Source organism: Athene noctua, chromosome 5, assembly GCF_965140245.1.
Source record: "Athene noctua chromosome 5, bAthNoc1.hap1.1, whole genome shotgun sequence".
Taxonomy (NCBI): Eukaryota; Metazoa; Chordata; class Aves; order Strigiformes; family Strigidae; genus Athene; species Athene noctua.
This window is the reverse complement of record NC_134041.1, coordinates 5,342,578-5,370,445: the sequence shown is the minus strand read 5'-3', so window position 1 is coordinate 5,370,445 and position 27,868 is coordinate 5,342,578. Positions and strand designations below refer to the sequence as shown.

Sequence of the window (27,868 nt, the reverse complement as noted above, 5' to 3'; positions counted from 1 at the left end):
TCCAAACATCGTCTGCTTTGGAAAAAAAAAATTAAAAATCAACTTTCCTTTGGATATAATTAGTGTGGAACAGAAATGACAAAACCTGGCATGCTGAGGTTATAGGGCATTAACAAAAGATGATGTTGTAATGGTTTAGGCTTATCTGCTGGACATACACCGTATAAAAAAGAGCATGAAGAAAGGACAGATTATGTAACACTGACCTCACTGAGTTCATCTGATGGTCAGTACACTCACATGAGTTTCAAGCTACATTTCTCAAGATACCTTCCCATTCCCGAAAAAACACACTAACAGATGTGCCTTTGGTATCTTTTCCCCCTCTATCTCTAACCAGCACATTTCCCCTGAAGTTCTGCAGTGGAAACCAACACCTAATATGCAGCATACAAATTTAGCAGAAGTCCTCTTTGATAATTCCACACAAAGTTGTAGCTCTGACCTTCTTACTCTTTTGTGTTTGCCCACAACTCAAAATAAGAGAGTTTCTTGGGAAGAAGAAACTCCACCACCCTCATCCCATGTGTTCTTTCTATCTTTCGACTCCAGCCACAGAAAAACTCATTCACAAGTTTATTCCGCACTTTAGCAGAGCTTGAATGGTTAAACTGATGAAGAACAAATGCTGTATTTTGCCTTGTGTTACAAACAGGCCCTGTGGTCTCAGACTCCAACATCTGAAAGAGACTGTGGGTGCCATTACAGAAGAAAAGAAAGGCTGTCACCATCGACTTCAAACTCATACAGAAGTGTTGCCAGGAGTCTGATATTTCACTACAAAAGACAGAGCTGCATTTGGTGTTACACAACTGAATTTCTACTCAAAAGTTCAGCTTCTAGGAAAGTCCTATCAACATTCAATCTATTTTTGAATATATCATAATGAGTTTTAAATTTCAAAATTACAAGGCTTCAAATTACCTCCATTGCAAAAGTCTTGCTATGAAATTGGCCTCCAGTAACAAAAACTCAACAGGTCAGGTTAGTTGTTAACACTGACAGCTTTGTATTTGTCTGTCTTAACAGATGATCATCAAGCAACAGGAAATATATTTTCATAGTATGTTTCTAAAAGGTCTAATTGCATCTTTAAATTTGCATCGATTGCTTCATTATTAAAAGGATCCAAATCTCCCTTTTTTTTTTTTTTTTTAAATTACCTTTTGGTTTTAGAACTGAGGAGCTTAATACAAAGACACAAAATATTTCATATAAACACACAATAATTTCACTTACTAAAATGCTGTATCCAACTGCTCTATGGACATTTAGCCCCAAATGATTGGTTCCATCACAAGATTAAAAAAACCTCAAACATCCTCTGTGATCTTCATAATCTTTTTAGTATATTGGCAGTTTATGCATTGAATAGAATATGAGGAATTACTGAATGAAGGAATTACTGCAGAGAGTTTACAAGGTTTTCAAATATATGGAATATATATTTACTTTATCTTTATTTGCTGAAATGACCATGTCCCTGAAAATGGTTATGAGATAATTTAAAATGAATGAATAATGAAATTAATATAACGTCCTAAAGGTTTTAAACACAAGTCCACTGCTTTCGTAAGATCTGACCCCAGGATCCTTGTTGCTTTTTTATGTATTTCTACATTGAAAAACCACCCATGAACCTACAAATTAGCATTAAAGCAGGCCTTCAGGTTGTTAGAACTCCTTTCAAGCTATTTTTGAAGACCAAAGTTGTGCTTGTTTCACTGATGTAAGTAGTTTGGCAGCGAGTGGAACTACCTGCACTTGCCTGGTAGGGAAGGACTTGGCCTAGAGAGAAAGAAGATGAACCTGCATTATCCTGGACCTCATTAATGCATGCACATACAGATGAGCTGCAAAGTACAAGCCTTTCCATCATTTTAAATAGAGTTAGATAACCTCTAATAAACCTCTTCTTAATATCATTAAAGACTGTTCATCCCTCTCTGTTCTAACACTTTGGCCACATTAAGCCTCCATATCTTCACTCACTTCTTCACAACTTGCTGCGATCGCAGTGTCTTCTCACCACTTGTTCCTCTTATTAATTCAGAACATGCTGCTAAAATAATCTCTCCTGAATACTGCTCTGACTGCACCCCTCTGAAGCCCTGCACTGATTTCCAGTCATTCAGACTATTAATTTTAAACTTATTGTTCCCTTCTTCTGGCTAAAAATTGCTCAAAAATCCACATTAAAAATATTCAGATTTTTCCCGTTCTGATATTCTCCAAAAGGAAAAGGCAGCTGCAAAAGCAAAGAAAGAAAGAATAACAGAAGAAGAAAATGGTGAGAGACATAGATATGGCCCGAGGTAATCACTAGAGCTATGGGACTTCTCCCCAAAATCATGCCCCACAATCAGCACGAGGGTCAAGCTCTTTTCCCGTCCCTGTGGATGGGAGGGATCCTCAACTCATCTGTACAAAACTTCTCTTTCTGAAACATTTTCTTGCATCTGAGGAAGTTTCCTTCATACAGCCTGAGTTGAAAATATCACTTGTCTATGAGAAGTTCCCCTGTTAACATGTCTGCTTGTTTCGTTGAAAGAATATCCAAGAGTAATTCCTACACACCTAGAGTTTCTATGGCCTTAATTTAAATTGCACGTGAGCCAATCTGTCTTCCTTTTCACATTTACCTGAGCACTTTACTGAAGCACCACTATCAGCTTGGATGTTGTGACTGTTTTCTTCTTCTAGTTCCTTTTCTGTCTCTATGATGTGACCTTTCGCAAAAGCTATTTATCAGACTGCCTTCTTAAAATCATTCAAATGCTTTCTAAAAAAAACACAACCAAAAAACCCCAAACCAAAACAAAAAATGCCCCTGTTGCTAGACTTGTCTCTTTTTTTTTTTTTTTAAAAGAAATATATATGAAAAGAATTTTTCTAAGATGTAAAAAATTTAAATCTTCTGGTGCTTCCATCAATATCTGTATATTCATATTCAGCCTGAGGTATCATGCTAACAAAGCAGGCAGCTCCATCTTGGCTATCAAGCACAGAAAGCAGCACCAAATGGAGCACATTCCCTGACCACTGTCCTTCCATTCACTGAACAGGGCAAAGGTCTCCAGGAAACTGCAATATGAGCTCAGCTCATTAAAAACTGTATGAAAATGTATATCCTGAAGGGATGTTAAATTAGGCTTACACAGGCAACTTTCAAGTCTATGCTTCCTTAGAATTTTAGTGCTTAACCTTATAGCCCCGGCATTTCTTTAATGCAATTAAATATAGAGGTATAGATATAACATATTGCTTTAGTTATATTCTAGCAAAGAGAAAGAAAATAGGTGAGACAGATAAAGAACTCTGTAGGTAGCTTTCATTTTGATCTCCAGTGTCTCTCTAGCATTGCCATCTTTTTGACATGCTCACAACGGTGGAGGCTGTGTTCTTCCACATCCAATTTTACTGAGAAGGGCTGATAACACATTATTTTTAAAGAGCTACTTCAAAGTCTGTGCATTTCTTTAAAAAACTGCAATCCATAAACATCCCTATGCTAGTAAATATAGCAAACACTAAACACACACAGGTAGCCATATCAATATTAAACTTAATCCATGCCCAAGCACAGAGTACACCCAGTTTCCCCGATGCATTTAATTCACTTTGTGTGACTTTGTACATTTGAGTTCAACGTATAACTCATACAGGCAACACAAGGTATAAAAGAAGATTAATTCAGTCAACTACTACTGACGTTTTTGCCTTCCACCTAGTTATGAGCATGCTAGTTCACATTATTGTGATGTGCAAATATTACCCTCTTATTACTTTGATGGCAATTTTAAATTTAAAAATGAAATTAATAGCTAACCTCAAAAGACTTACTAAGCTTAATTTCATTTCACATCCCAAATCATCTTTTCTACTATACAATTCCTCCTCTACTAACCTAGAAGAATATGAAGTGTAATTATAGATCACAGATTAGTTGTTCAACATTTGCTAGTCATTAAAATGGGGTAGACTTAAAAGTAAGTTGATTCCAGAGAAAGTTACTCCTCCCGACATTTGTAGAAGAGACTGCTGTGAAATGTTATTATTTATGAAGTCAAGGCTAGAGCTTTCTGTGCTTTTGGTAAACTTTGCAGGGCTCTCCCAAAGCAGGACATCCTACCACCACTGAAACCAGGAGGATCTCCTACCTTCCCCAGCTGCATGCATTGAGGACAGTTACGGGTAAAATAGGAGGGCACAGGCTGTCCCAGGACTCCCTCACAAGAAATCATCCCCTTCACAGCTAGGACAAAGCAGGGAAGTGCAGAGGCTTGCCTGTGCTACACCGCAGCCTCCCTAAACACTGACCCACAAGCCAGGAACATGCGCATGACTTAAAAGTCTCCTCTCCCTCTGTCTCCCTAGGTCAGGACTTCACTGCAGGCGTGCTCTCCATTCTGAGCCCACGCAGGAGCACTCATGAACTTCCAGTCAGACGGGATGATACGCAAGAGAAGAGGTCTGAGTGCCAGCCACTGAAGCAAGGAGCTGAAATCCTGAGGGACCCACAGGTTCAGGTGCCAAAAACTGGAGGATACTGACGTTGGGAGACACAGCTACTGGACAAACTGGATGTCTAACATCACCTGTAGAGAAAACTGCAGACAATGTGTGCGTATGTGTTGTGTCAACAAGCAAACTTCATACTGACCAGAAAGAGGGGAGGAACAGAGCCATCGTGTTGTCCATGTGTGTATAGGTGCTGTTTCTGATTCCATGGGTGCTGGTAAAAGCTCTGCTCTGTGTGAGGTGGTACGTGTGGCTGTTTCTATCAGGAATTTCCTATTGGGAATACATTCTCAGCCTAGCTGCTGCATGGATCTGGATACACCAAACAGCAGCAGCCTTGGATCAGGCTGGGAGACAATGAACCCCCCCAAGCCCTGCAGCCCACCAGACTCAATTCCCTCTAATGGAAGATCCTGGAAACACGGTTATGGTAACACCTTTGGTCCTACAAATACTGACTTTTGTGTTGATGGAGTAACAGCTTGGTTTTTTTCCCTAATGCAAGCATTACAAAGCAGACACAAAGCCCAGTGAGACCATACACTATTCACACCTCCACTTCAAACTTGATCTACTTGGAGCAAGGAAGGGCGGTTTCACAACTCGGCAGCCAAATGATAATTTGCCCTACTTCTCCTATTTTTATTGCTGTTTTGCAGCAACGAGTAATGCTGTCTCCAGGAAATGGAAGTGAAAGCTATTCCGTTCTTGTCAGAATAATAATGGATATTGTGTTGGCAACTGCCCTCCTGCGCTGCACAACAGCATAAATAAAAGGAATTGGGAAAAGCCAGCAGTACTATAGTCAATAAAAGTGTGTAAACTCACCTGCTTGCAAATAAGCAATAACCTCTATTGTTTGGTGTTTCAGCCTGGGCAACAAGAACAGGATAAACCACGTCTAAATCAGAAGTGAGTCAAGTCAACTCCACTGATCCTCAACTATGGAGAGAGGTTGTGGGGGAGAGGCACTGCCTGTTCAGGGAGGGTCAAAGCAGAAAAGTGTGGCTTGTGAGATGATAAGAGTGCTCCCATACATGGTTGTACAGACAGCAACAGACTGAAAGACGGCCTTCTCCAAACCTCGGGTTAGCCCAGTGCTGGGATATCAGCTTTGGCCTCACTATTGTTACTAGTAGAAGGAAAGATGTCAATGAGCATTAAAGTATTTGCTCCTTACATCATGGATTCATGTACAGTTTCTATTCACAGAGGCTGCTGGGATTCAAGAGGGCTTTCTGCGAGAGAATGGACATGTGAGCAATCCTGCGTGAGAACAAGACTGATAAGAGCCTCAGCCAAGCAAGAATGCGATAAGGATGTGACCCTGAATGAGGGGGGAGAAACTCGATGAGACAAACAACCCTCAGAAGGGGTTGGGATGGAAGAGGCAGTTACACAAGGCAGGAAGCCTGGCAAGGCTGATGTGGCACTTTTTATCCAATCATAAGAAGGTTTAAAGCGCAGGCTTAGCCCAGTCTTGAGGACTTGTACTGCATGTTACTCACGTGTGCGGGAGAACATTATAAAAGGGCTTTCTTAGCTGTAATAAACGGGCATTGCTTGATCACATTGGTCGTGTGTGTGCTCAGCTCTCCCGCAAGAGGCTACACAGATTCCAGGAGGGAAGACTTGCCTTCTTTCGTGGTTTAGAAAATGGATCATCATTGGAAAATGCCTCATTACAGAGCACTAACTGTGACACATGGTGCAGCTCCTACTCGTGACGAGCCATGAACGTGGCTCCATGAGGTGTGTCTGCAGGCTGAGCTCTGGGTTAGCAAGATGCAAAGCAGTTCTGATGGGAATGATACCTTAATGCAGAATGAGAAGTTATTCAAGACAAGGAAAGGTTTCAGGTGGTGGTCCCTAACGATGGAAGTCTTCAGTGATGAGCTGATGAGTACCAGTAACTTGATGCATTGAATAAAGGACCATGAATTAATTGATCCATAAAGGACCTTGTATTTTTCTAAGCAACAAGTGCTCTTAATACTACCATGGAAAGAATATTTTTGTCACTTAAAAAAAGTGACTTAACAGGATCATAGGTGCATAAACCATCAGTTTACCATCCAGTTGCTCATGATTTTAACATTACAGACACCACAGAAACCACTACAGCAGGTAAACAGAAGAAAACTCTTGAGGTACACAGCACGAGGACTGCCCTTGGCAGTTTTGGTACAATTATTGCACATCACCACTCTGCTCTCAGGACGCAGGTTTCCCACAATTTAACAGGGGCCAGAACTCACTCACAGGAAAGCCAGTCTGACCCTTGGCAATGTCTCTGCATCTGCAACCCAGCTCTGTCAGGGCTCCTCCACTGTCACCCCCCAGAGACACACCTTGTATCCAAAATCTAATTCATGCAGGACTCCAGGATTCTGCAAACAACTTTTGGGGCACATTCCTGAGAAAGCAAGGGTACCAAAAAGTACTCCGATTTCTCCTTTCCTGCAAAAGCATTCAGTCGTCTTTGGCATTGGTTACTAGTTTCTAAAAAAATTCCTCTTTCTTGCTTCTCACGTTGCAGGTGACCTTGACTCATTTTCATACTCACTACACCTGCTCAAAATTCACAGAAATACATTAAGATCTGGTCATCTGGCACTTGCATTAAAATACATATTGAAAGAATTGACAAAAAAACCCAAAACATTAAATTAAGTGCATATAATATACCTACCCGTGATTTCACTATGAATAGACCTATTTTCAAAAACGGAGAAAATTATTTTGCTTTTTATTCAGCCCGTTTTCATACAAAAGACCCATATAAACATATTATTTAGTTAAAAAAACCCCCTAAATATATAATCTCATCTGCAAAACCAACTATAAAAGCAGAGAAATGCATTTTTTCCTGTCTTTACACTAACACTAGCTATTACCTATAACAATGTTTAGTTAAAAATAATACAAATAAAACAATTATTTCTGAGGACAGATTTATCTCTCAGAAGAATTCCGTTTTCAAGAGGAATGTTATACTTAAACACATTCACCCACTGTGCAGTTAAGACAACTCAACTACGTTATGTATTATATTACCTTTATTCTGTATAGCAAATAATGTCAATATTGATTCTATACCTAGAGCGCATCATCTACAAGGATCACAGCTACATCTTTTCTTTACTCCTGAGGAGCATAGTGAACATCTGGGCCTGACATATTTATCACAGGGAGTCTGAGCCTATTACTTGGCCAAATTCACTAGATATTTCTTTGAGCTCTTAAAGAGGAATATGTCATAAGGCATGAATGAAGGGCTTACAAGTTCAGCCACAATATATTTCAAAAGGCTACCAATTTTGTGGGCAAGTTTTTCCTAACATTAAGTGGTCAGTGTTCAAAAGGTCTGTAATACTGAAGATTAAGGACATGGTTATTTTTCAGCTAAGTTTTTGTGACTGACTCACTAAGATATTTTGCTAAACACTTCTGTTTCCGGTTGTTTACATACACAAACCAAAACCTCAGTGTTTCCTTTAACTTGTACATTGCTCCACACTTTTTTCTTCACAAGCTGACTAATGAAATTATTATGATATCATTACTGAGAGCGCCATTGGTCAGAGCACAAAATAAGAAACAGGACCCTCAGATTATATATCAAGTTCTGCTCTGATTTGTTGTGTAATCTTAGGAAGGTAATTGAGAGATCAGCACTGGCTTTTGATGCAAAGATCTATTATAACCAACTTTGAAATCAATTTACATTTCCCCCATATGTACACAGGTCATGAAATCTCATTATTTTCCCTAATTTATCGATGATTATATAAATTTAGAGGAATTTTCCCTGGTAATATGAAAAAGCGTACACTGCAATAATGTGGACATTAATGCTAAGTGTTATCTGTTTATTTCAAGGAAAACTGGTGAGCAGTTTAATGCTTCCAAGATTGCTGGGATCAAGATGATATTCCGTATTTACTTGTCTTTAATTTCCCTTCAGCAAAACAGGAGCATTTATCAATACAACTGATAACTCTAAGTTGTACTTTACAGTGAGTATCACTGACATATTTTATTATTACTTGCAGAACTTCCTATAATGTCCATGGAAAAGGCAAAATGTTTCAGAAAAGTAGAAACGTTCAAATTCATATAATGCGACACGCCAACAGAAATGTCATTCATTAATATTTATTAGACAAGCAAACATCTTTGGATGAAGAACGATATAAAAACATTATCATCGTCAATGTACTTGTCCCTGTAGAATATTCCTATGTGAGCTGTATTAGGAAACTTTTACTAATCCAAACCTCTAGAGGCATTTTAGCTACTAATCTGGATTAATAAGGCCATTCCTGTTTAGTTACAGTCATTACCTGACAGAATTTTCTTCCCTGAATTCTCTAAGCAAAATTTTTCATTTACCAAGATCCTAATACAAATTTTGCTGGGAGTCTTTTTAATGACTGCAAGTGGAGAAAACATTTCCCTAAGAATTAATTTATTTGCCTGTTTGGAAGTTCCACCTCCTTACCAGCCCCAGCCCCTCACCTCCTCCGTATTTCAAATGGATTTCAGACGTATTTTAATAGTGTTCAGTGTGAAACAGAAACAATGTACCGCACAGACTGAACTGGATGCATAGGCGATCCCCACTGCCGGTAACCAACAGATTTCCTAATGTACAGCCAGCCTTGGAGCACAGTAACACCCACCTGTATTTAATGACTGTTACAGAAGTCAAATCCTCTGTGAAACATGCATTTCATTAAGCTGCTAATTACTAGTTTCAACTGAAATGCTTTGACGACTGTTAAAACACTGAGAAATGATAACAGAAGCTCTCAGGAAATGTTATTCTTAACACTCAACAGATTACTGATTCCTCTACTGAGGAACAGCAAAGTAACAAGAGCTCCAACCTTAATTTAGGCAGACCTGTCTCTCAATTAAAAGCAACAGTAAACATTTTAACTACAACAAGAGACAACATCCATCACCCCCGAAGAACACTTCAATTAATACAACCATGGGCCCCCTTTGGTTGAACGCAGTATTTAAAACAGACTTCATGAGCTCTCTAATTTATGATAGGTTATTGGATAACTCTTGCTAATTACAGCTACACAATGTCAGAATTAATGATTTTCCCACCCTCTTTCAACTTGAGAATGAATTCATAACTTATATCAAGACTCCAAAGATGAGCAATTAATATTGTCAGTAACCATTTCACAAAAGAGATTTGTTAAAGGCAAGCATGTGGACACAATTAGTGTATCAATTAATGTTGCTGTTACTTGATCTATAAATTATTGAAAAACTCATAACTACTGCAGGGAAACAAAGCAAATCCACTCCCTGTCAATGAAATAAGCTCCTGACTGTGCCCCTCTTTCATTACTCTTTAGATCAAATTTGAATTTTGCTGGATTCCACGAATCTTAGCTATGTAATCAGAAAAATAAATGAATCTGTGCCAATCTGACAACTTCAAATGCCTTGTTACAGGGACGATGCTTTAACTGTTAGCTGATCATGGTGTCAAAAAAAAAAAAAAGTTAAATAATTAAAAAACCCAAACCACTGTCATTGTTCATAGCATTTACTAATTTAAACTGAAGTTCCAATCTGAAAATGAACCTGTAAAAACTGCACTGAGATTTCTATGTATCAGCAAAATTGTAACTTTCACATCAGTCAGAAACCTTCATTCCGCTCTCAAATTTAGCAAAGATTACTCCAAAGATTAGATGCAAATGAGGTCTAAGAAACCCAAAACAGAACTTGGGTAGCATTAGGCACCTATGATGAAAACTGAAAATGACAAAACACAACCTTGTTTAAAGGCTGCTTATCCCCAAAGGCTTTTAAACTAACTAGGTGCCTCCTGTTTGATCTCAGTATGACTAGAGTTTTGCTTCTGGGGATGCAAAGGTTTTCCTTTAGATAGTTAGTCAGATTCCAGTCTCTCATTAGAGTTTAAAAGACCCAGGAAATAGATATGACTCTGCCAGAGGCCCAATCCGATACACATGAACGGTCCTGGAGCCACTGCACTCCTTTTAATTAGTACTCAAGACAGTTAAAATGGGACACATAAGCTTTTTGTCACTGTGATCCCAAGAGGATCAAACTCAGATGTTCTACCACCCAGAAAGCACTGCCACGGGACACCCTCTCCTCTGCTGGTGCAAGCAGGGGAATTCCTTACCCTGCCTTAAACAGCCCCCTGAGCAGAGCCTGCTCTCACTTTCCCTCCTCAAGCCCATCTTCAGAACTTGGGTATTCATTCAGTCAAAACAAAATGCCCAACCCGTGGCTGCGAGAAGACCTCTAGCACTGGCAGAGACAGAGCACATCACACCCCCTCTAAATCTCACGTTCCTACCGGCTAGTTACGGCGATCCCCAGCTTGGCAGCCTGCCTACTGTGAAATCTGTTTCCAGATGCCTCCTGCTTCCCACACATTGCAGAGGAAAACTATTAAATAAGGGAATTTCACCCATGGGGATCCTTAGCATCAAAGATCGTTACGCTGATTGTCAACATGCCCGAACTCCTCTTTCTTTGTTGCCTCCATTTTTAAAAGACCCTGTCATTTTGAAAACTGACTCAAAAGACTTACTATAGGCCTTACCATGAGACATGATTTGGCAAAAAAATCCGAAGCTTCATATAATTACAGAATTTAAGCGCAAGAGGAAGAAACCAAATCCCTAGAAAAGTCTCCTGGCCTCCCCCAAGGAGATTCAATTCTTCATTCACATTTAGTAGCCTGTCTCACTCTTCTTTACTGACCTCCCATTTCAGTTTTCTTGTTTGAGTTAAAATTTTGCAAGAAGGGATTTTCCAACGCAGTTATCAGTGTGGATCCAGCATCAATGCAACACATTTCCCCTAAAGAGGTTTCTAAATCAATTTTAATTCTGATAGGCTCAAGTAAATGTTTCTAATTTGATTCAATAATCCATACACACTTATAAAATGGCTTTTCCCCCATGTACTACAAGACAAACATGGTTTATGTTTTAACAGCCTTGGCTAATAAAAATTCTCATTTCCTATCCTGAATGGTACAAACATGTAATTTTTATTCACCTCCCAATGAACCAGATGACATAAACAAATGAAACAAAATCAGCCTTTAAGAGCATTATTTGAATCATTAGCTCTCTAAATACTTCTTAAAGAACACAATTTTTCCCACAGAAGAAAAAAAAAGTCACTAAAAAAGTCCTAGAATAGAACTTTCTAAACTTCCTGAGAACTTTGCATGATTTCCTTTTAGAGTGCAATATGAAACCTCCTCAGGATGTCTTCTAAAATTTGATCAAGTTCTCAAAAAAGGTAATTACCAACACAGTTACTAGCAGATATTAGCCAAGAGTGGCATGAAGATTAGAGCTGGAGGTGGAGGATGGCAGAAATATGATCTCCTCTAACAGCATCTAGTATGCTGTAAGCTCATAAAATGGAATAAAGTGTGGAAAGGAGGGCTGTGGAGGTCAGGGTGAAACACAGATCCTCAAGGTAAGCATCTTCACAGTACGTGGAGCAAAAAGTGACAATCTGGAGAGGAAGGGAGGTGCTTGGTTCACCTCCATTTTCATAATTGTGTATTCAAGTCAGTTAAAACTCCTACTCTCTGCAGGGAGTATGACCAGGCAGCATTTCTAGAGACCAACAAACTCTGGATCCATCAGATCAAAACTGACTGAATAAAAGGCAAAATTAGTACTTGATTTTCTAGTGGCCTGTTTTAAAGATTACCCAGGGTGATGGTGTTTACATACAAAATTACAATTTGGTATTACCATGCTAATATTGAACTTACCTACAGTACATTAAAGTTTCACAGCTGTGATTCCACTTAAAGAGCAGCTTCTGAGAGGATTTTGTATGTAAATTCTTATCCTAACTGTAGTAATAACCCTTCAGTACTGGAGCAGAATAGTCTTACAAACCAGCTCTGATGACTATGGAGACACTGAAGAGTTGAGTGTGACTAGAAAGTTTATGGCACTGTGCCTAATGAGAAGTGTTTAATATTAATCTCTGTCAGAGAATTGTTTTGTATATGACTACAAAAAGAGATGAGAAATATTTGGTAAAATCTGTAACTCTGCAGGAGCATTAATGTCATTTGCCCCGTCTGCAGCTGAAATCAAACTATTTCCCTGTCACTGAAAAATCAGTAATCTATGCAACAGATCCAGAAAGCAGTTATAAGAAACCATAAAAGAACTTCAAACACACATCTCACCCTGCTGCAGGGAGTTACTCCATTCCAGTAGCAGGACTTAGCAATTGTGCTCACTGAATATCATGAGACTCCTCCTGGATCTTCCCTCTAACCTGTCCAGGTTACGAAATTGCTTGCTTAACTAATGACATTACAGTGTCTTTAACTCAAGTCATGTCATCTGAATAACCATCATTTTCTTTTTGGCTGTTGTACTTCAATAAGAGCAGCAGCTTGCATTTATCTAACATTTAATCATGTTTCATATTTATATACTTTACAAATCTTAGGAATTCAGATCTGTATTATTTCAACACTTCAGATAGGAAACAACCTTATATACAGAAAGAGATAAAGATTTAGCTGACACTACAGAGAAAACTTATGCTGAGATGAGGAAAGAATCCTGTCACATGCTCTAACTCCTTACTATTCCTCATCCCTGTTTAGTCACCCCAGATCTTCAGGGTGGGATACATCTGGGGGCCAGACATTCCGTTAGGATAAAGTCATTATCAAACTTACTGCTGTTTCTCAACGCAGTGTTGTGAACTGAAGATGGCAGGAGAACGACCAGAACCGTAGATAATACAGCAAAAGAGGCCCCTCCCTGCTCTGGATGGAAATGGTTGCACAGTTCTTGCAGAAGTACAACAAAACTTGATTCTTTGGAGATACACTAGAACTGAAATTTCTGTTTATAAAGCAAAGACTAATTTCTTGGGAATAAATTACATTGCGTAATCAAACTCGTTGATTAGCAACATAAGAAACTTCACACCAGTACTTGCTACCTGTCAGTGCTCGTCATTAATGAATTGGGAGAAAATAAAAAAAATTTTTAAATCCTGGTTTTCACCTGTCCAGCATTCACAGTATACAGAGGGTAGCTCATCTGTTGAAATATAGGCAAATACATCCAATTCAATGACAAGTAAACGAGCACACCAAGTTTCTTTTGCCTTTCATTAGGTGGGATGTGGATAGCAAACACTGTCTGGATTGTATACCTGGTCTGTGTAAAGCAGCCACTGCACCCCAAGGCCTTTGGGTGGCCGGGTGTGAGCAGGAGCACTCAGACTTGCACGTACAACACGGAACAAGATTAATCTGGAGATGCACTACCGCCATACACCGTCGCTTCCAGTTCTTCAGATACCTGTACATGCTGCAGGGAGCTCTGATCGCTGGCACAGAACGTATTTTACACTTCTTAGCAGTAAAGGCAATTCTCAGAATTTCCGTTTGGGGGATAGAATCTGATTTTGTATAGAGAAACATTCAGCTATTATGATTTATAACAATGTTTTTAAAAGTTGGATGCTGAATATTTCATTAACATCAAGTTCCTAAACCAGTTGTTTGCTGTTTTCAAGTTTCACCCTCCAGCAGAAGAAATAATATCTTTTTGATGTGTCTTCTATGTTATCCACATTGCAAAGAACTAACATTTTTTAATTTCCTGCCTGCCCAAAAATACTGATCATGCAACCAAACCTCCTTTACTTTCTTTCCTTGCCTTGAACATCTCTCAGATCACATTCCCATTTACATCAAAGTTCCCCCGGTTCTGCCTTTCCAAACTACAGCTTTTTTATCTTAAATAAATCACCTTTTCCTTGTGAGTTTAGGCCTAAAGTAGTCATAAAGATTCTAAACCATCTTCCCAAACAGATGTTTAAAATTTTTTAATTGCTGTGTCTCTTTTTAAAAATAGTAATACAAAGATCTCTGATACAAAACCTATAGTAAACAGAAGGCCTTAATTTACTGGTTTGGTAGGACTGCTGCAGTAAAAGGTATAGCTGCCCAGAAATTAAACAAGTTATCTATCAGATATCGAAGATGAGTAAAAACTTTCAACACATACACATAAGAGCAAAGGTGAGAATTTTTTTTGTCTTAAAAAATGTAAAAAATCCTCAGAAAAATGTCTAAATTATACAGAATCATAAACTGCAAAGCTTACATGAAAGTTCAAGTTCTTGTTGCCTCAAATGTTAAAACTATTAAGGATGATTTTTATTTTTTTTTAATTTTTTATTTTATTTGAGGAATTAATACTAAACCTGTTTTCAATCTCAATTTCATTATCTGTATAGGTTTTTTTTTAAAAAAATAATCAGGCTACACAGAACAACATGAATTACCACTAGAATTCAAGGTCTTGACCTCCAATTTCATCAGTACTTAAACCCACAAGCAATAAAAATACTAATAAAAATCTAAGGCTAAAAATCCCTACTAAAAATCTTTCGTAAGCACCAAATTCATATCGTCCCATTACTTACGCTCAGCAGTCCAAAGAACAGCCCTACAATCTCATGCAAAATTGTAAATAGAAATATGAACTTATCCAACCATGTATTTATTCATAGCTTCTCCTTAATTTTGAGTCTTTCTTCTCCTCCTTGTTTATAATTCCTTCACCAAATTACAATTAATCTCTCTATGGCTTGCTACTGAGTTCTCTGTATCTTCACAACAAAGCATCAGTAAGAGTCAACCTCCAGCAACAGAAAGTACATTAAAGTTCTGGTTAGTTCAAAACAAAGTAGAAACAAAGCCTTCAGAAAATTTATTTATCAACACACACACACACAGAAAGTTTTCTTTTGCTAAGAATAATTTTTAAAATTCTATATTGCAATTGTTTTACAAATGGAAATACATATAGAGTAAAAATTAATGAACTGTAATATGTAAATTCTTTCTTACATTTTAAATATATTTCAATAACATATATTTTTAACGTCAGAGAATCAAATCTCATGTTCCCATATCAGACTTCCATTGAGCTTAACAAATTTTACTTTCACTGAGAGCACAGATAACAAGAATCACAGATCCATAAAAGGTGGCTGGTGTAGGAGCTGATTAAAGTACAAAATACATACGAATAAAGAAAAATGAGTCCCTACCTTTCTTTTTGGAGTCTTTCTTTGTGCTGGTTTTAACAGCCACTTGAAGTTCTGTCTCAGTTGACATCCTATATCCTTAGTCCTCTTCACACAGATCCAGGATCTCGGTCAGGCTCATTTAGAACGTCTCTCCACGAGAATAATTTAGCCTTTCAGATACTATAACCCAAACAGTTCATCTCATTCACTCCTTTTGAGTGCTGTTAAAGAAGGAAACAAAAAAGTAAAGGTCATTTTCTGAGTTTAAAACATAAAAAAGAAAGCAGCGGCGCACTGCAAGCTTACTGAGGAAGAAACCTATGAATCTCTCCATCTACAGAGGCAACTGCCCACAATTTTAGATGCTTAAACACAGTCATCCAGTCCTGTTTGAGATGTTTTGGCATATCTGAGATGTCTTCACGGGCTAGAGACACTGCACAAGGTGTACAGAAGACCTTTACTTCTGGACCAGCAGCTAGAGGACAAAGACCTGGTAAACAGCTGGAAATGTCACCAAAAAATTCTGCAAGGATTCAAGTCTTAAACACAACAATTCCAATGTAAAAATATATTGCCAGATAGTAAGTTCAGATTTTTACTCCTCCAATGTTCTTTCAATGCTTTTGTTCTCCTACTTGAACAAAGACAAATGAAAAATGTATTCATTACTCATACTGAGAACATCATACTTTGCCACTCCTCTTGCTTATGATAATGTTTCCAGTATAAAAGAATCTGCCTCCATGTAAACAAAGCTGCAATTCTTAACACCCATCTAGTAATTTTTCTTGCAAAGAACTCTGAAAATGCTGTTAATTAAACCTACAAAATACAAATGAGATAGGAAAAAGCTACAGCTTTGCATAACATCTATTTGTTGGGGAGATACATCAGCTGCGAACCCTCAGCAGTAACTGCAGAAATGTGCTGGAGCAGTATGAGGGCGACAGGCTGCGAGGCTGCAGGTAGGACTGGGGATATATGGGCTGTGGAGGCAAAATACACAAAGACTAGACAACCAAGCAAAGAATAAACCATTACTCCAATTCTTACTGACGGTCCTTCTTTCTTTGAAGGATGAGCCACCTACTTCAGCCGGTCTGTTGAGGGCAGAGGACCATCCTGTCCTGAAGCCATTTGTCATGATGTTCTCTCACTAAATGCATCTTCTTATTGCCCTTTGTTTTTGTGAAAAAGTTCTCATTATTAGCACAATTACAGTGAAGTCCATCTGGCCTGTCTGAACAGCTGCCCAGTTATTAAATAAGCATTTAATAAAGAAATGAACCCAGCATATCAGCTAGTTAGCTGGCCAGAGATTAACTACAGTTACAGTTATTTACTAACATCCCTTCTCCGTCATTTAAGAAAGCAATACACTGCAACCACTGAAAAAATTTTGACAGTTTAAAATCACTTTTCACAGTAAGGGCTGTGAAGCCACTAGTACTTTCAAATCCAGGCTCTTTTAACATTTTAAAATGCTTCAGCAACGTTACACTGCCATGCACCGTCTGAAGTAATTTAATATTGCTGAAGTGTGTCAGGGGCTTTTTTTAATAAGCTCTTCAAATCTGTATGTGTATTATAGAATACTGAAAGATAGCTTTTCAAAATCTGCTGAACTGATTTTGAAATACAAAATTCCCTGTTCCTCCTCTATGGAGTCAGAGTATGTGTCGCATAGCAAAAAAGGAAGAAAAACAAAGCAACTTACAAATCAAACTTGCAGTACTTGCTAAATACACCTTCTTGGAACATCGGAAGAAACTAAAAGCATTTTTGATTAACATTCTTAGTTAAGAAAACAGTAGAAAAAGACAAAGCAAATGAAGGTTGATCACAGAGAGAAAAGGACTAAGATAACAGCCCCCAAACTGCCAGTCTTTCAGGATGTGAAGCACTCTCTGGGCAGGTCCATGGACAGGGAGATGTCTCTGCCCCAAACACGGTCACGGTGGGACACCACGTGCAGCGACCGCTGGGTCCCAGCACAGATTCACTCTGCTGCAAGGGAATCACCTCACCCCACTTTCAACAGAGTCACTCTTCCCTTAACGCTTGAAATACGCCAGCAAACAGGGAGAACAGCCCTGCAGAGAACAGATGTCCCTCGCAACCCCCATCTCCTTTCCCTCCCCCTGCACAGAATCCAATTTAATAATATTTAGTTTTACAGCACAGTAGGGATGCATCAGTCTTTACAGCTCAATGGCACTTACTTAAAGCATCTCTCAAGTCACAGCTGGATTGACAGTTTATTTTTCTAGAATTTGGATTTATATTTACCTAAAGGTTAACTGCATAACTTCACAAGAAGCACTAACATGAATTACCTGACAAGAGGAAAATATTTATAACAGGTATATTTATTTTAAAAAACCAAACACAATACCCCCAGGGTCACAAGTTAAGCAAGTTTTAATGTCTTAGAAGACTGTTTTGAATACAAAGCATCAAGAATGTCATCTCCTGTTGTCAGTTACTTTCAGCAGGAAAGCTGAAAGAGTAGCATCTGAATGGCACTGAATATTTTAAAATAACAACATATGACTGCTATCTCATTTGAAACTCTCCAGACAAGCATCCCCTCGAGGCTATCCCACTGAGTTATATTTTTTTTTAAATAAATGCACATCTATTTTTGGACAGGTTCACATATTGATTTACTTTAAAACCTAATCAGGTCATACTCTCGCAGGCTCATAGATCCTTGAATAAAGTAATAGGTATCTTTGTAAAAGAGCACATAAACATCTGTCAGATGCAAGCTATAGTTCAAAATGAATTTGCTACGGAGACAATTCCTCCAAAAATATAGGTCTTTATGTAAGCTACATTAGTAAACTTTCATACACTGTCCATATTTCAGCCGTTTATTACCCAGATGAGAATGGCAGTCAATCTGCTCTTCACCGCAACAGCTTTTATTGTCTCCTCCAATCTAGGTCACCGTTGTTAAATACTACAGTCTCCCTACTGTGGGAAGTATTGCAGCATGTGTTTTATCAATGAGATGCTATTTTCTTTGATCAGTTCTGCCACATTTCTGTCCCTGTTCTAAAGACAAAATTTTGTTAGCTGCATTCAAAAAAGAAAATCCGTCATCTTACATGTATCCAGTCTAACGATCTTGTGCACCTTGTTACTGTTCCAGCTATTACAATGTTATGTGCATGCCTCAGCTTTTCCTAAAGAGGATTCAGAACTCTATTTTAACAAAATACTGACATTTTCTGTTCCCTTATTAAGTGGCTACAGCAGGAACACAATCAGCGCATTCTGGAATTAACTTTTAATTCCAACAGAAGTCTTGAACCTGCATTCTGTATTATTTTGATGCCGGCATAAAACCTAAAACCTTAGTGAAGAAGTATTTTTGTAAATTCACTTTGCATTTAGAATTAACATAGGCTGGACCTTCTACACATAGGGAAATTAGTCACTTGGTACACACGCCTCCCCCATGAATTTGTAAAACAACAATTTCTGTCAAATCATTTGTCTTTTCAACCACGCTTGAGTGAGCTCATGAAGGGGTTATGAGGCGACTTCCCCTGGCCCAAGTTATGAAGGAGATCAGACAAGACGATCATAATACTTCCCCTCTGGTTTTAAAATACGTGAATTTATTAATTTTCTTCAGGGCTTCAAAACTGAAGAAGTTCCCTCCCCTGAAACGAGTTTCCATCTGCTTATGAAAAGAAAATGCAGACTTAGAGAGGACTGATAACTCAGCCCTGGCATCCCCTGGGTATTTAAATTCTCCACAGTCCCAAAGTGGGATTTGACAAGATGATGGTACCTCCCAAACCCTGGTTTGACAAAACATAAATCATGCTACTATCCTTAGCTCTTGTTTTTATTATACCTCTTGAAATCTATTTCCTTTCCTTCAAAGCACCCAATACAATAGTAATTTTTAAGGGAATGTTGACACCCATGTTTTTGCAAGTCTGAAACAAAGCCCAAACATATTAAAAGGGTGAAACATAAGAGGAAAAAAAAAAAAAAGTATTTTAAAGGTGCTATGATCCTGGAAAACTGAAAACAGTTCAAGCGCAAAGGATATCCAGGAAGAAAAATGTCACTCATCAACTTCTCATCTGACCACGAAGCCTAACGCAGAGAATTTCAGTGAGACCGCGCACGAACAGATGATAGAAAAACCCATCCCGGCCACCCGTGCCCTTTACACCCTCCAGAGAGAGGAGGCCATGAATCCCTCTGGATCTGCTCACACTATTTTGTGCTCATCAGCTCATTTCCCTAATGGTCAGGTCTTGTGAGCATCCTGCCGGAAGCTACTTGGTATCAGAGTATTCATCTTTTACAGAAGGCACTACACTAATTCCAAACTGAAACCCAAGGGACTGGCCCAAAACTCACTGATATATTACAGTTAACAAGGCCTATAAGTAAGAACCAGAAAAGGAGGCAGACGAGGTAGAAGAGAGAGTTTAAGATACTGACACAGGGCACAAAATGAGGAGGAAAAGAAAAGCAAACAGGAGAAGATGTCTGTGTAGATACTTCATTAAAGCAAATCCTGTAACAACGTATTTAGCAGCAAAATCAAAGCCAGCTCATGCATTAAAATTCTAGCTAACCTGCAAAAGAAAACAATCTCTGTTAGATTGTTCCATGTGCCCGGTCCCTCTTCTCTAGTTTTGTCATCTGCCCACAGAACAGCATAAAAAACTGTTTCTAGTGACAAAGTCAAATGACCCTCTGTCATGCCATGGCATGTCAATCACTGCTTTTTCCTGCATTTTCTTTACAGGTATTTCTGTAAAGGTGAAAGGAAGATTGCTTGTTCCCACGCACAAACTGACATCCTACACAAAAATTCTCTCCCTCGGCAGACACGCAGAAGGCCAACTGTCCTCTTTAACTCCTCAAATCTCCCCTTGCAAACTGCAAATGCTCCTCTGAAACCCGGCACCCTACTCCTCCTACTACCTCCCTACATTACAGTTTGCAAAGGCTCACAACCACCTCTGTATTTCATACTTAGTTTCCTCTGAAATGAGCAAGTACTCTCCTCCACCTCTGATTTTCTATGAGATAAAGGGAGGAGATTCATGTGTTTTATTATGCTGTCTGTACTATGTCTGTAGTGAGATACCAGAACAATACTTCCCAATTAACCTTTTTAATTCTTCCAATGTCAGAAAACGTAGTACTCAAACTATAACATTTAATTTCCCTTTGTATACAGTTGCTATTTATTTAATTGTATTTATACTTCTCTTATTTCCTGAAAACAAGAAGCTCTTTTTAAAAAAACCTCTACCTGTAACTAAGGCAAATAACACATTTTATTAAATTTACTGTGGTTTACAATATGCTTCATTATTCTATCTCCAGGGCATCTTTCAGGCATGCTACCCAGTTCCTCAGATGGTGTAAATAGCACCATTGAAGCTGATTTACCACTAGAAGAGCATCTTGCCAAAAAATTGACCTATAAAATATTTCCAGAGTAAGATGTTTATTAGTATTCCAATGACAGCAGGAATAATTACTAAAATTCCTCCTGGAAATCACTCCATGTAGTGGTGAATACTACACCCCACCTCACCAATTTATTCACCAGAAGTGCTGTGAATTTTCTACTGATAGAAAATGCTGACTGGATTAAAAAGATGCTTTTCATTGAAATGAATTGATTTCGTCAACATTTTTAATGGGAAATTACTAACATTTCATTTTAACATTATAGCTTCTATTTTATATTATAGAGGACAGCATTCTGGAAACAAAGGCAAAAGAGAAGACACTGACCTTGCTTTAACAGATTTTTTTCTGTAATAGTCAAAAGTATACTATTTGGCATTCAGCAAAAACTACATGATGTCGGTTTATTATTTCTCTGAGGAATGATAATCTAATATTTTTAAGAAAAACTGCTAGAGTTGAGCCAGTTACTAAAGTCTGAAAGAAAAATATTTATATATTTTTCCTTCAATGCTTTCAACATGAAGTTTACCCTCTTGAAAGAATTTCTGTAATCCCAGTGTAAGGTCTTTTTTTAAAAAACTAATTTTTAGTTTTTAATCACAAATAAAAAAAGCAAAAAAAAACCAAACACCACAAAAAACACCCAGCAGTGAGAACATGCTCTCCCCTGTTCTGCTCCGTTGCTGACCAGGGCTAGTGATGTGTAATTCCAGTGCTGCTGTGGTCCCTCCAGTTGGTCTCAGTCTCATTCCCAATAATCAAGTATCACCCTCAACTCTGTGAAATAACATTTAACATCCATTCCACAGGTTTTGTTAACGCCTCTTCTTTGAGCCGGGTATATACCTGGGAGCATCATCATGCAACATGAGTAGCATTGCTTTCAGGAGTCTTGCAAGGCTAGAAGGGAAAGAATCAAACCCCAAATCTACTGCCGCAGAAAATTAAAGGCTGGAAATCTAAATGGAAATGAGAGTTATTAAAACCAGCGATGGCACCACCGTATGCCCTCAATTCCATAAGAAAGCATTGCAAGTCTGCTGGAAAAGGGCATTTGCAGCCTTGAACGAAACAAATCAGTCCTGGAAAAGGCCAGACACACACAGACCCCAGCCAACGCAACGCCAGCCCAGGGACCTGAAAACAAGTAACGAACCTCCTGTGTGCTGAGGGTGTAAATACAACACACATTGTTCCTTTACGCGCGTTTTTCTGCTCCGAGATGCAAAACTCCACTCAAAGTGCTAATTGTAAGCTTTTGGAGGGTGTTACATAAAAAAAGAGCACTGCCACGGAATGGAAGAGGCTTAAAAACCTCACATCATTCCTCCGACACTGAGAAGCTGCTATGTTATCAGATAACACAGGAAGTTGTTCAGATTGGACTAGAGATTCCCTCTGCTCCCAGTGAAACTGAATTACCTAAATGCTTTTCCTATATGAATTGCATTACGCCAAGCCGTTACTATACCCAGATTACTACATAGCTGACTCTGAAGCAGAAAACAAACGGAATGTCTGATAACACCGTGTAAGAACAAACAAGAAACAAAACTCACATTTGCTACAAATACTGCCCAGGCACAGCGTGAATGCGATCTGAGTTCCACTAGCAGAAAACTGCCTTACCTCCATTAAAGTCAATAAAGTCACACCAGCACAAAATCAATAGCCTTACATTTGACTTATATTGGCGTAACTCCATTGATTTTAATGGAGTTGGAGTTACACCAATTTTATGCTGGTGTATCTGCATTAGTGTCAGTGAAGTTATGCCGGCGTGACTGATGTAAACACCACCAGACCAACCAACCCCTATATGTCTAAAATTCAATGTCATTAACTCTAAAGCAACAAGAAAATGCAAATCTGTACATTACCAAAGCAGGGTCTTTGGAATTTACTTTTGCAAAGAAGAACAGCTCTTATGCAATCCTCTCAACACCAAAGAAACAGTGAAGACGAAGAAGGGAAAAAGGACAAAGTACACAGTTGGGATCACAGTATTCTGTAATTAGAGCTGTTAAATGATTACTAAAGCGCAGTGGTGCAATCATCACACTAAAGGAGAGGGAGAAGTATGCAGCCAGGAGCATCACCAGGGAGAAGGTAAAAGCAATGTCAGAGACACCACGTTTTATATTTAAATGCAAATTCCTCACAATCAGAATCTGTGCCTTCTAATTGGAAGAAAAGGTTATGGAATTAAATGTCTCACATCCTGGACAGCTCAGCATATTTTTAACTGGCACAGTAAGTTGAAGGCAACTTACTCATCTCTTGTCCTTTACGGAAGTATCTTAATTTGGCTTTTTTTTTTTTTTAATTTCAAGATTAATTTCTTAATATTGCAAGTGAGACTGAATTGGAACTCACCCCCTCATTCATTTTAAATAAAATATAGTGCAATACCTACACAAGATCCAACTGAAGCTATACTTTGAAATCTGAAGTAGAGCTTGAAGTGATGCTTTATACTGGCCTTCTTAACGGACGTGAATTTTGCACCAACTTTTTCACGTCCCTTTGAGATTTGCTCAGTCACATGAGTTAACTTATATATATTGTGCACTTCAATTTTCTGAATGTTTCCTGACATTAGGAAAGTTTGCTTTGCTTTGCTGTAATGTCACCACGAAAAAAAACAAACAAAACAAAACAAAAACACCACACCAGGATCTTTATTCATGGCTATTTTTCAACATTCAGCCCTTGTTCCCTGACAGTTAAGTATTAGGAAAACTAATCAGAGGACTTCACCTCGCTGTAAGGGGACCTTTGATTTATTACACCAAACCCAACCACCAGGCTTCTACCAAAGTTCATTGAATAGGAGAGCAAAGGGGAAAAAGCAAAAAGCTTTCTGGGACTCTAAGTATGGATTATTTCTACACTGTTTTTCCACAACCAACAAATATCAATATTTTAAATAGTCTAGTAAATTAGTTTTAGCTGCAGCAATACTTTGGACAATTCCATTTAAATACTCCAGTCTTCATACCAGCAACTCCGCTCATGAAGGTAATTCCACACGACTGCTAAGACGAACAGCAGGCAGACTTCTGAACGATACCAAACACACGTATTTGAGAACAGCTGCTATGTTTTACTGGAGAAATTTCAAACCATATATAATTTTTTTGAATTCACTTATCTGTTCTCATCTCATTTGTGAATGCAGTGCCTTGTATCTGATTATGTTATACACTGCTCCACAAATGCCTCTGCTTTCTATCAGTAAGGATGGTAATCACTTTAAAAGGGTGGAAGCATCTCCCATAAGAAGTCAGGCTCTACACATTTTCTGTTCATGGCTAAGATTCATCAGTGTTTCTAAATAATAAAAGACAGCACTCCTCCCACAGCTGGAAAACATATTATGGAGGAAAAAAAACCCACCCAACAATTTAAGCCTTGACATTGCATTGTCCGGGTGGTGTTTTCTGTGTCATAATTCCATACAGAGAAACACCCATACAGGGAAACACACTGGTCTCCACTCTGCTACAACCATGCAACTAGAGAGGTCTACAGGCATGACCACATCATACCCTTATAGAATCAGAGCCTAACTGATCAGGTTAGGGACCCTGTAAAAGGAATTACTTAAAAAGAAAAATCAAGCCACTGCCTGGCTAAAATGTCAGGGGGAAAAAAAAATGCTTGTGATTATTCAGATGGAGAACTCTTAAGCAGCTAAATGAGCGTACGGACCTGCACAAGTGGCAACACATCACAAGACCATGCTTATTTTCTAAACGTTTCTAAAAATCACCCAAGTAGCATGCAGTGAGGAACCATTCACCTTCTACTGTCATGCTACAGTTTATTCTCTCTTGGAAGCAATTACAGGACAAATGCCAAGCTACAGAAGGTATTTTTCCAGCAGCAGCATCTGGCTTCTTGGCAGACTCCTCAGGCAATTTTATTGGAAGCTTTAGAGATGCTATTGGGTCAGTCCTAGTTATATTGCTCATGAGCCGTCTGGCAGCTTCTTCTTCCTAGATGTCATAATCCCTCTGATTTACCTTGAAGGAATTAGCACACTTTTATCCATTTCAAAAACAGTTGACCTGCAAGACATTTAGGGGCTATCTACAGAGACATAGTAAAAGTCACTGGTCTAAATCTGTGTACCTTCGAGCCAGGAGCATTTCAGCATCCATCGCCTAATGCACCATCAAGAAAACAAGCCATGCAAAAAGTGTATGTGTGTGTGACTTACTGGTAAATTGAATGCATTCCTTATGATTCAAGGAAAAAATATAAGATGCATGAAAAATTAATTACTTAAAAAAAAAAAAAAGCTTGGGCAATAGCAAATCTGTGCCTTTATTTAGTATGAACTGCTCTCATATAGCGAACACAGTCCTGTGCTGTATCGTGTAGTAAGGGACAGTGCACATGAAGTCAAGGAATGCTTCTGGCAGACAGCAAGCATAAATTGAAATACAAGGGGATCTGCTAAGTCAACGGAAGGAAAACAATTTCTGAGAATCTGCTTCTTGCAACTCCTCCGTTAAACACAGTGTCTCTGAGGATAGAAGGGGCATGTGGAAGTAAAGACAGCCTATGTCCTTTGCTCTCTCTACTGCCCGTCCCTTCCCCCTCTCCAACCCCAGCAGCTAAGATCTGCATTATGCTGCAGCTGTGGTCATGATTAATCCTCATCCAGAAGGATGAAAGACAGGATGCTGTTTTTACCCTCCCTCTTTGCATACCAACAAAATCAAGTCCACAACGAAAAGGCTTTATGTCAGTTTAAAGCAGTCCTCTAGAATTAAAACAGAGAAAGCGGACAGAATGCTATAGAAAGACACATTTGTAGTCTGTGACACAGGTGGGATCCTCCTTTTTTAAAAGACTTCTGTGCAATTACTTACAAGAAATACACTCCTTAATTTAAAAAAAAAAAAAAGGAAAAAAAAAAAAAAGCAGATGTGTTCATTATCACTGTTTTATCATTTTTTCATTTTTTAATATCCCACAAAGATATGCCTGGATGTCTTCTTGTTCTTCCTGCCCCCCGCCCCCCCCCCACCCCTTCAAGAGTTTTCAGAGAGGTTAGAGTAAGAAGCTCCCATAAACTACTGTAGCAGGTTATTTTCTAGAAAAAAAAGTCCTAATGCCCAAAGGTAAATATTACAGGTACAAGAAGTGTAGTCTATAATTTAATAAAGGGATATGGATCTTGGATTTTCAGTAACAGGAGTACACTGAGCAACATAAGAGAAGATTGACAGCACTAAGAAAGATGCACATAACCAGGTCAAACAAAAAGCCAAACAGAGCTTGTCATCAGCAGAACACAAATAAATCCAACCAGACACAGAATTCAAACTTGTCTAATGCGAATTGACTAATATAATTCCATTTTAAGCAGGACAAAACATATTCTGATTACAGTCCAGTGACGCTTGCAAATTCTATATTTAGGTATCATTAGGGCCAGGTGAACCGTTAACTAATCTGAATTTTAAAGATTTGTACTGTCCACAAATTAACTTCTCAGATTTAAAATATGTATTCACTCTCATTACTTCATACATCTTTTGGATATCCCCATTCATTAATTAAAATTTCTGAATCGCAGTACGCATCGACAATGCAGCCTGAGTTTTAAAATGCTGTGCAACAGCACACACTGAAAAATCAATTATTTAGGCTCCAGTACCTGAACAGAAGTTAGTGGCACACTAGAAACCAAGTCATATTTTAGAGGAGACGCAGCACAGATTCCCTTGTTTACAAGCTTGTTTCTGCAAAGTACTAAACAATCTCAATGATCAGGTGAACGTTTGAATACACGTTGAAGACTAAACTTCCAGTGATGCCTCAGATTTCCCCAACTACACAAATGAGGTGAAAGTTGCACACACAGGCAAACAGAAGGCTTCCTGGGTGCATCAAAGATCTAAAATATTTTTAGAACTTCTCTTTGATGATACAGTCTCAACAGGTCCTGTAAATTGAGAGAGCAATCAGGAATAACCATCAAATGAGTGTACTTCAGTACTGCAAAGAAAATCAATTAAAAATATGAGTAAAATGTTGGTCTAATCTTGTACTCTGCTCTCCTGAAACACCTGGTACACTTAAAACAATGTACCTTACATTCAGAGATAATATAACCTAACCTGGAATAAAGACTCTGCTATAATGAAAAACAGTTGTTTAGCCAGCCAAATTTGAAGCCAAAAGGTGAAGTATACCTAATCCAATTAAAATGAGAGGGAATTTAGGAAAGCAGAATTTAATTACTCTACTTGGAAGTCAGCCAGGACCACTGGGTTAAGCACCCATGCCCCTGTGATAGGACCATGGGAATTCAAATGACTACAAGTGGTCAGGCCCTCAGCTCCGTCTCTCCTCCAAGCAGGGCACCCTTGGCAGCCACGTGCCCTCCAGCTGAGCCCAGGGAAGAATGCCAGCTCCCAAATTACAGCGTTTCCAGCAGCTCCTTGGGAGCTTCCTCATCGAATCACAGAATCATCTCGGTTGGAAAAGTCCTTGAAGCTCCTCCAGCCCAACCATGACCCTCACCCTGACCGTTCCCAACTCCCCCAGATCCCTCAGCGCTGGCTCAGCCCGACTCTTCAACCCCTCCAGGGATCCCGGGGACTCCCCCCTGCCCTGGGCAGCCCATTCCAACGCCCAACAGCCCCTTCTGCACAGAAATCCTTCCTCAGAGCCAGCCTGACCCTGCCCTGGGCAGCTTGAGGCCATTCCCTCGGGGCCTGGCGCTGGCTCCTTGGCTCCAGAGACT

At 38.9% G+C, this 27,868-nt stretch overlaps 1 protein-coding gene across 8 annotated transcripts in view; it reads right to left on the bottom strand.

Moving 5' to 3' along the window:
- The window catches only part of DAB1 (DAB adaptor protein 1), a 474,659-nt gene that overhangs the window by 109,539 nt on the left and 337,252 nt on the right, over positions 1–27,868 (bottom strand). For all 8 annotated transcript variants that reach the window (XM_074906113.1, XM_074906114.1, XM_074906115.1 and 5 more), the window contains exon 5: positions 15,658–15,857. In XM_074906113.1, coding sequence (XP_074762214.1) covers positions 15,658–15,724 — 67 coding nt within the window. In that variant the 5' untranslated portion in view covers positions 15,725–15,857. The remainder of the gene's footprint in view (positions 1–15,657; positions 15,858–27,868) is intronic.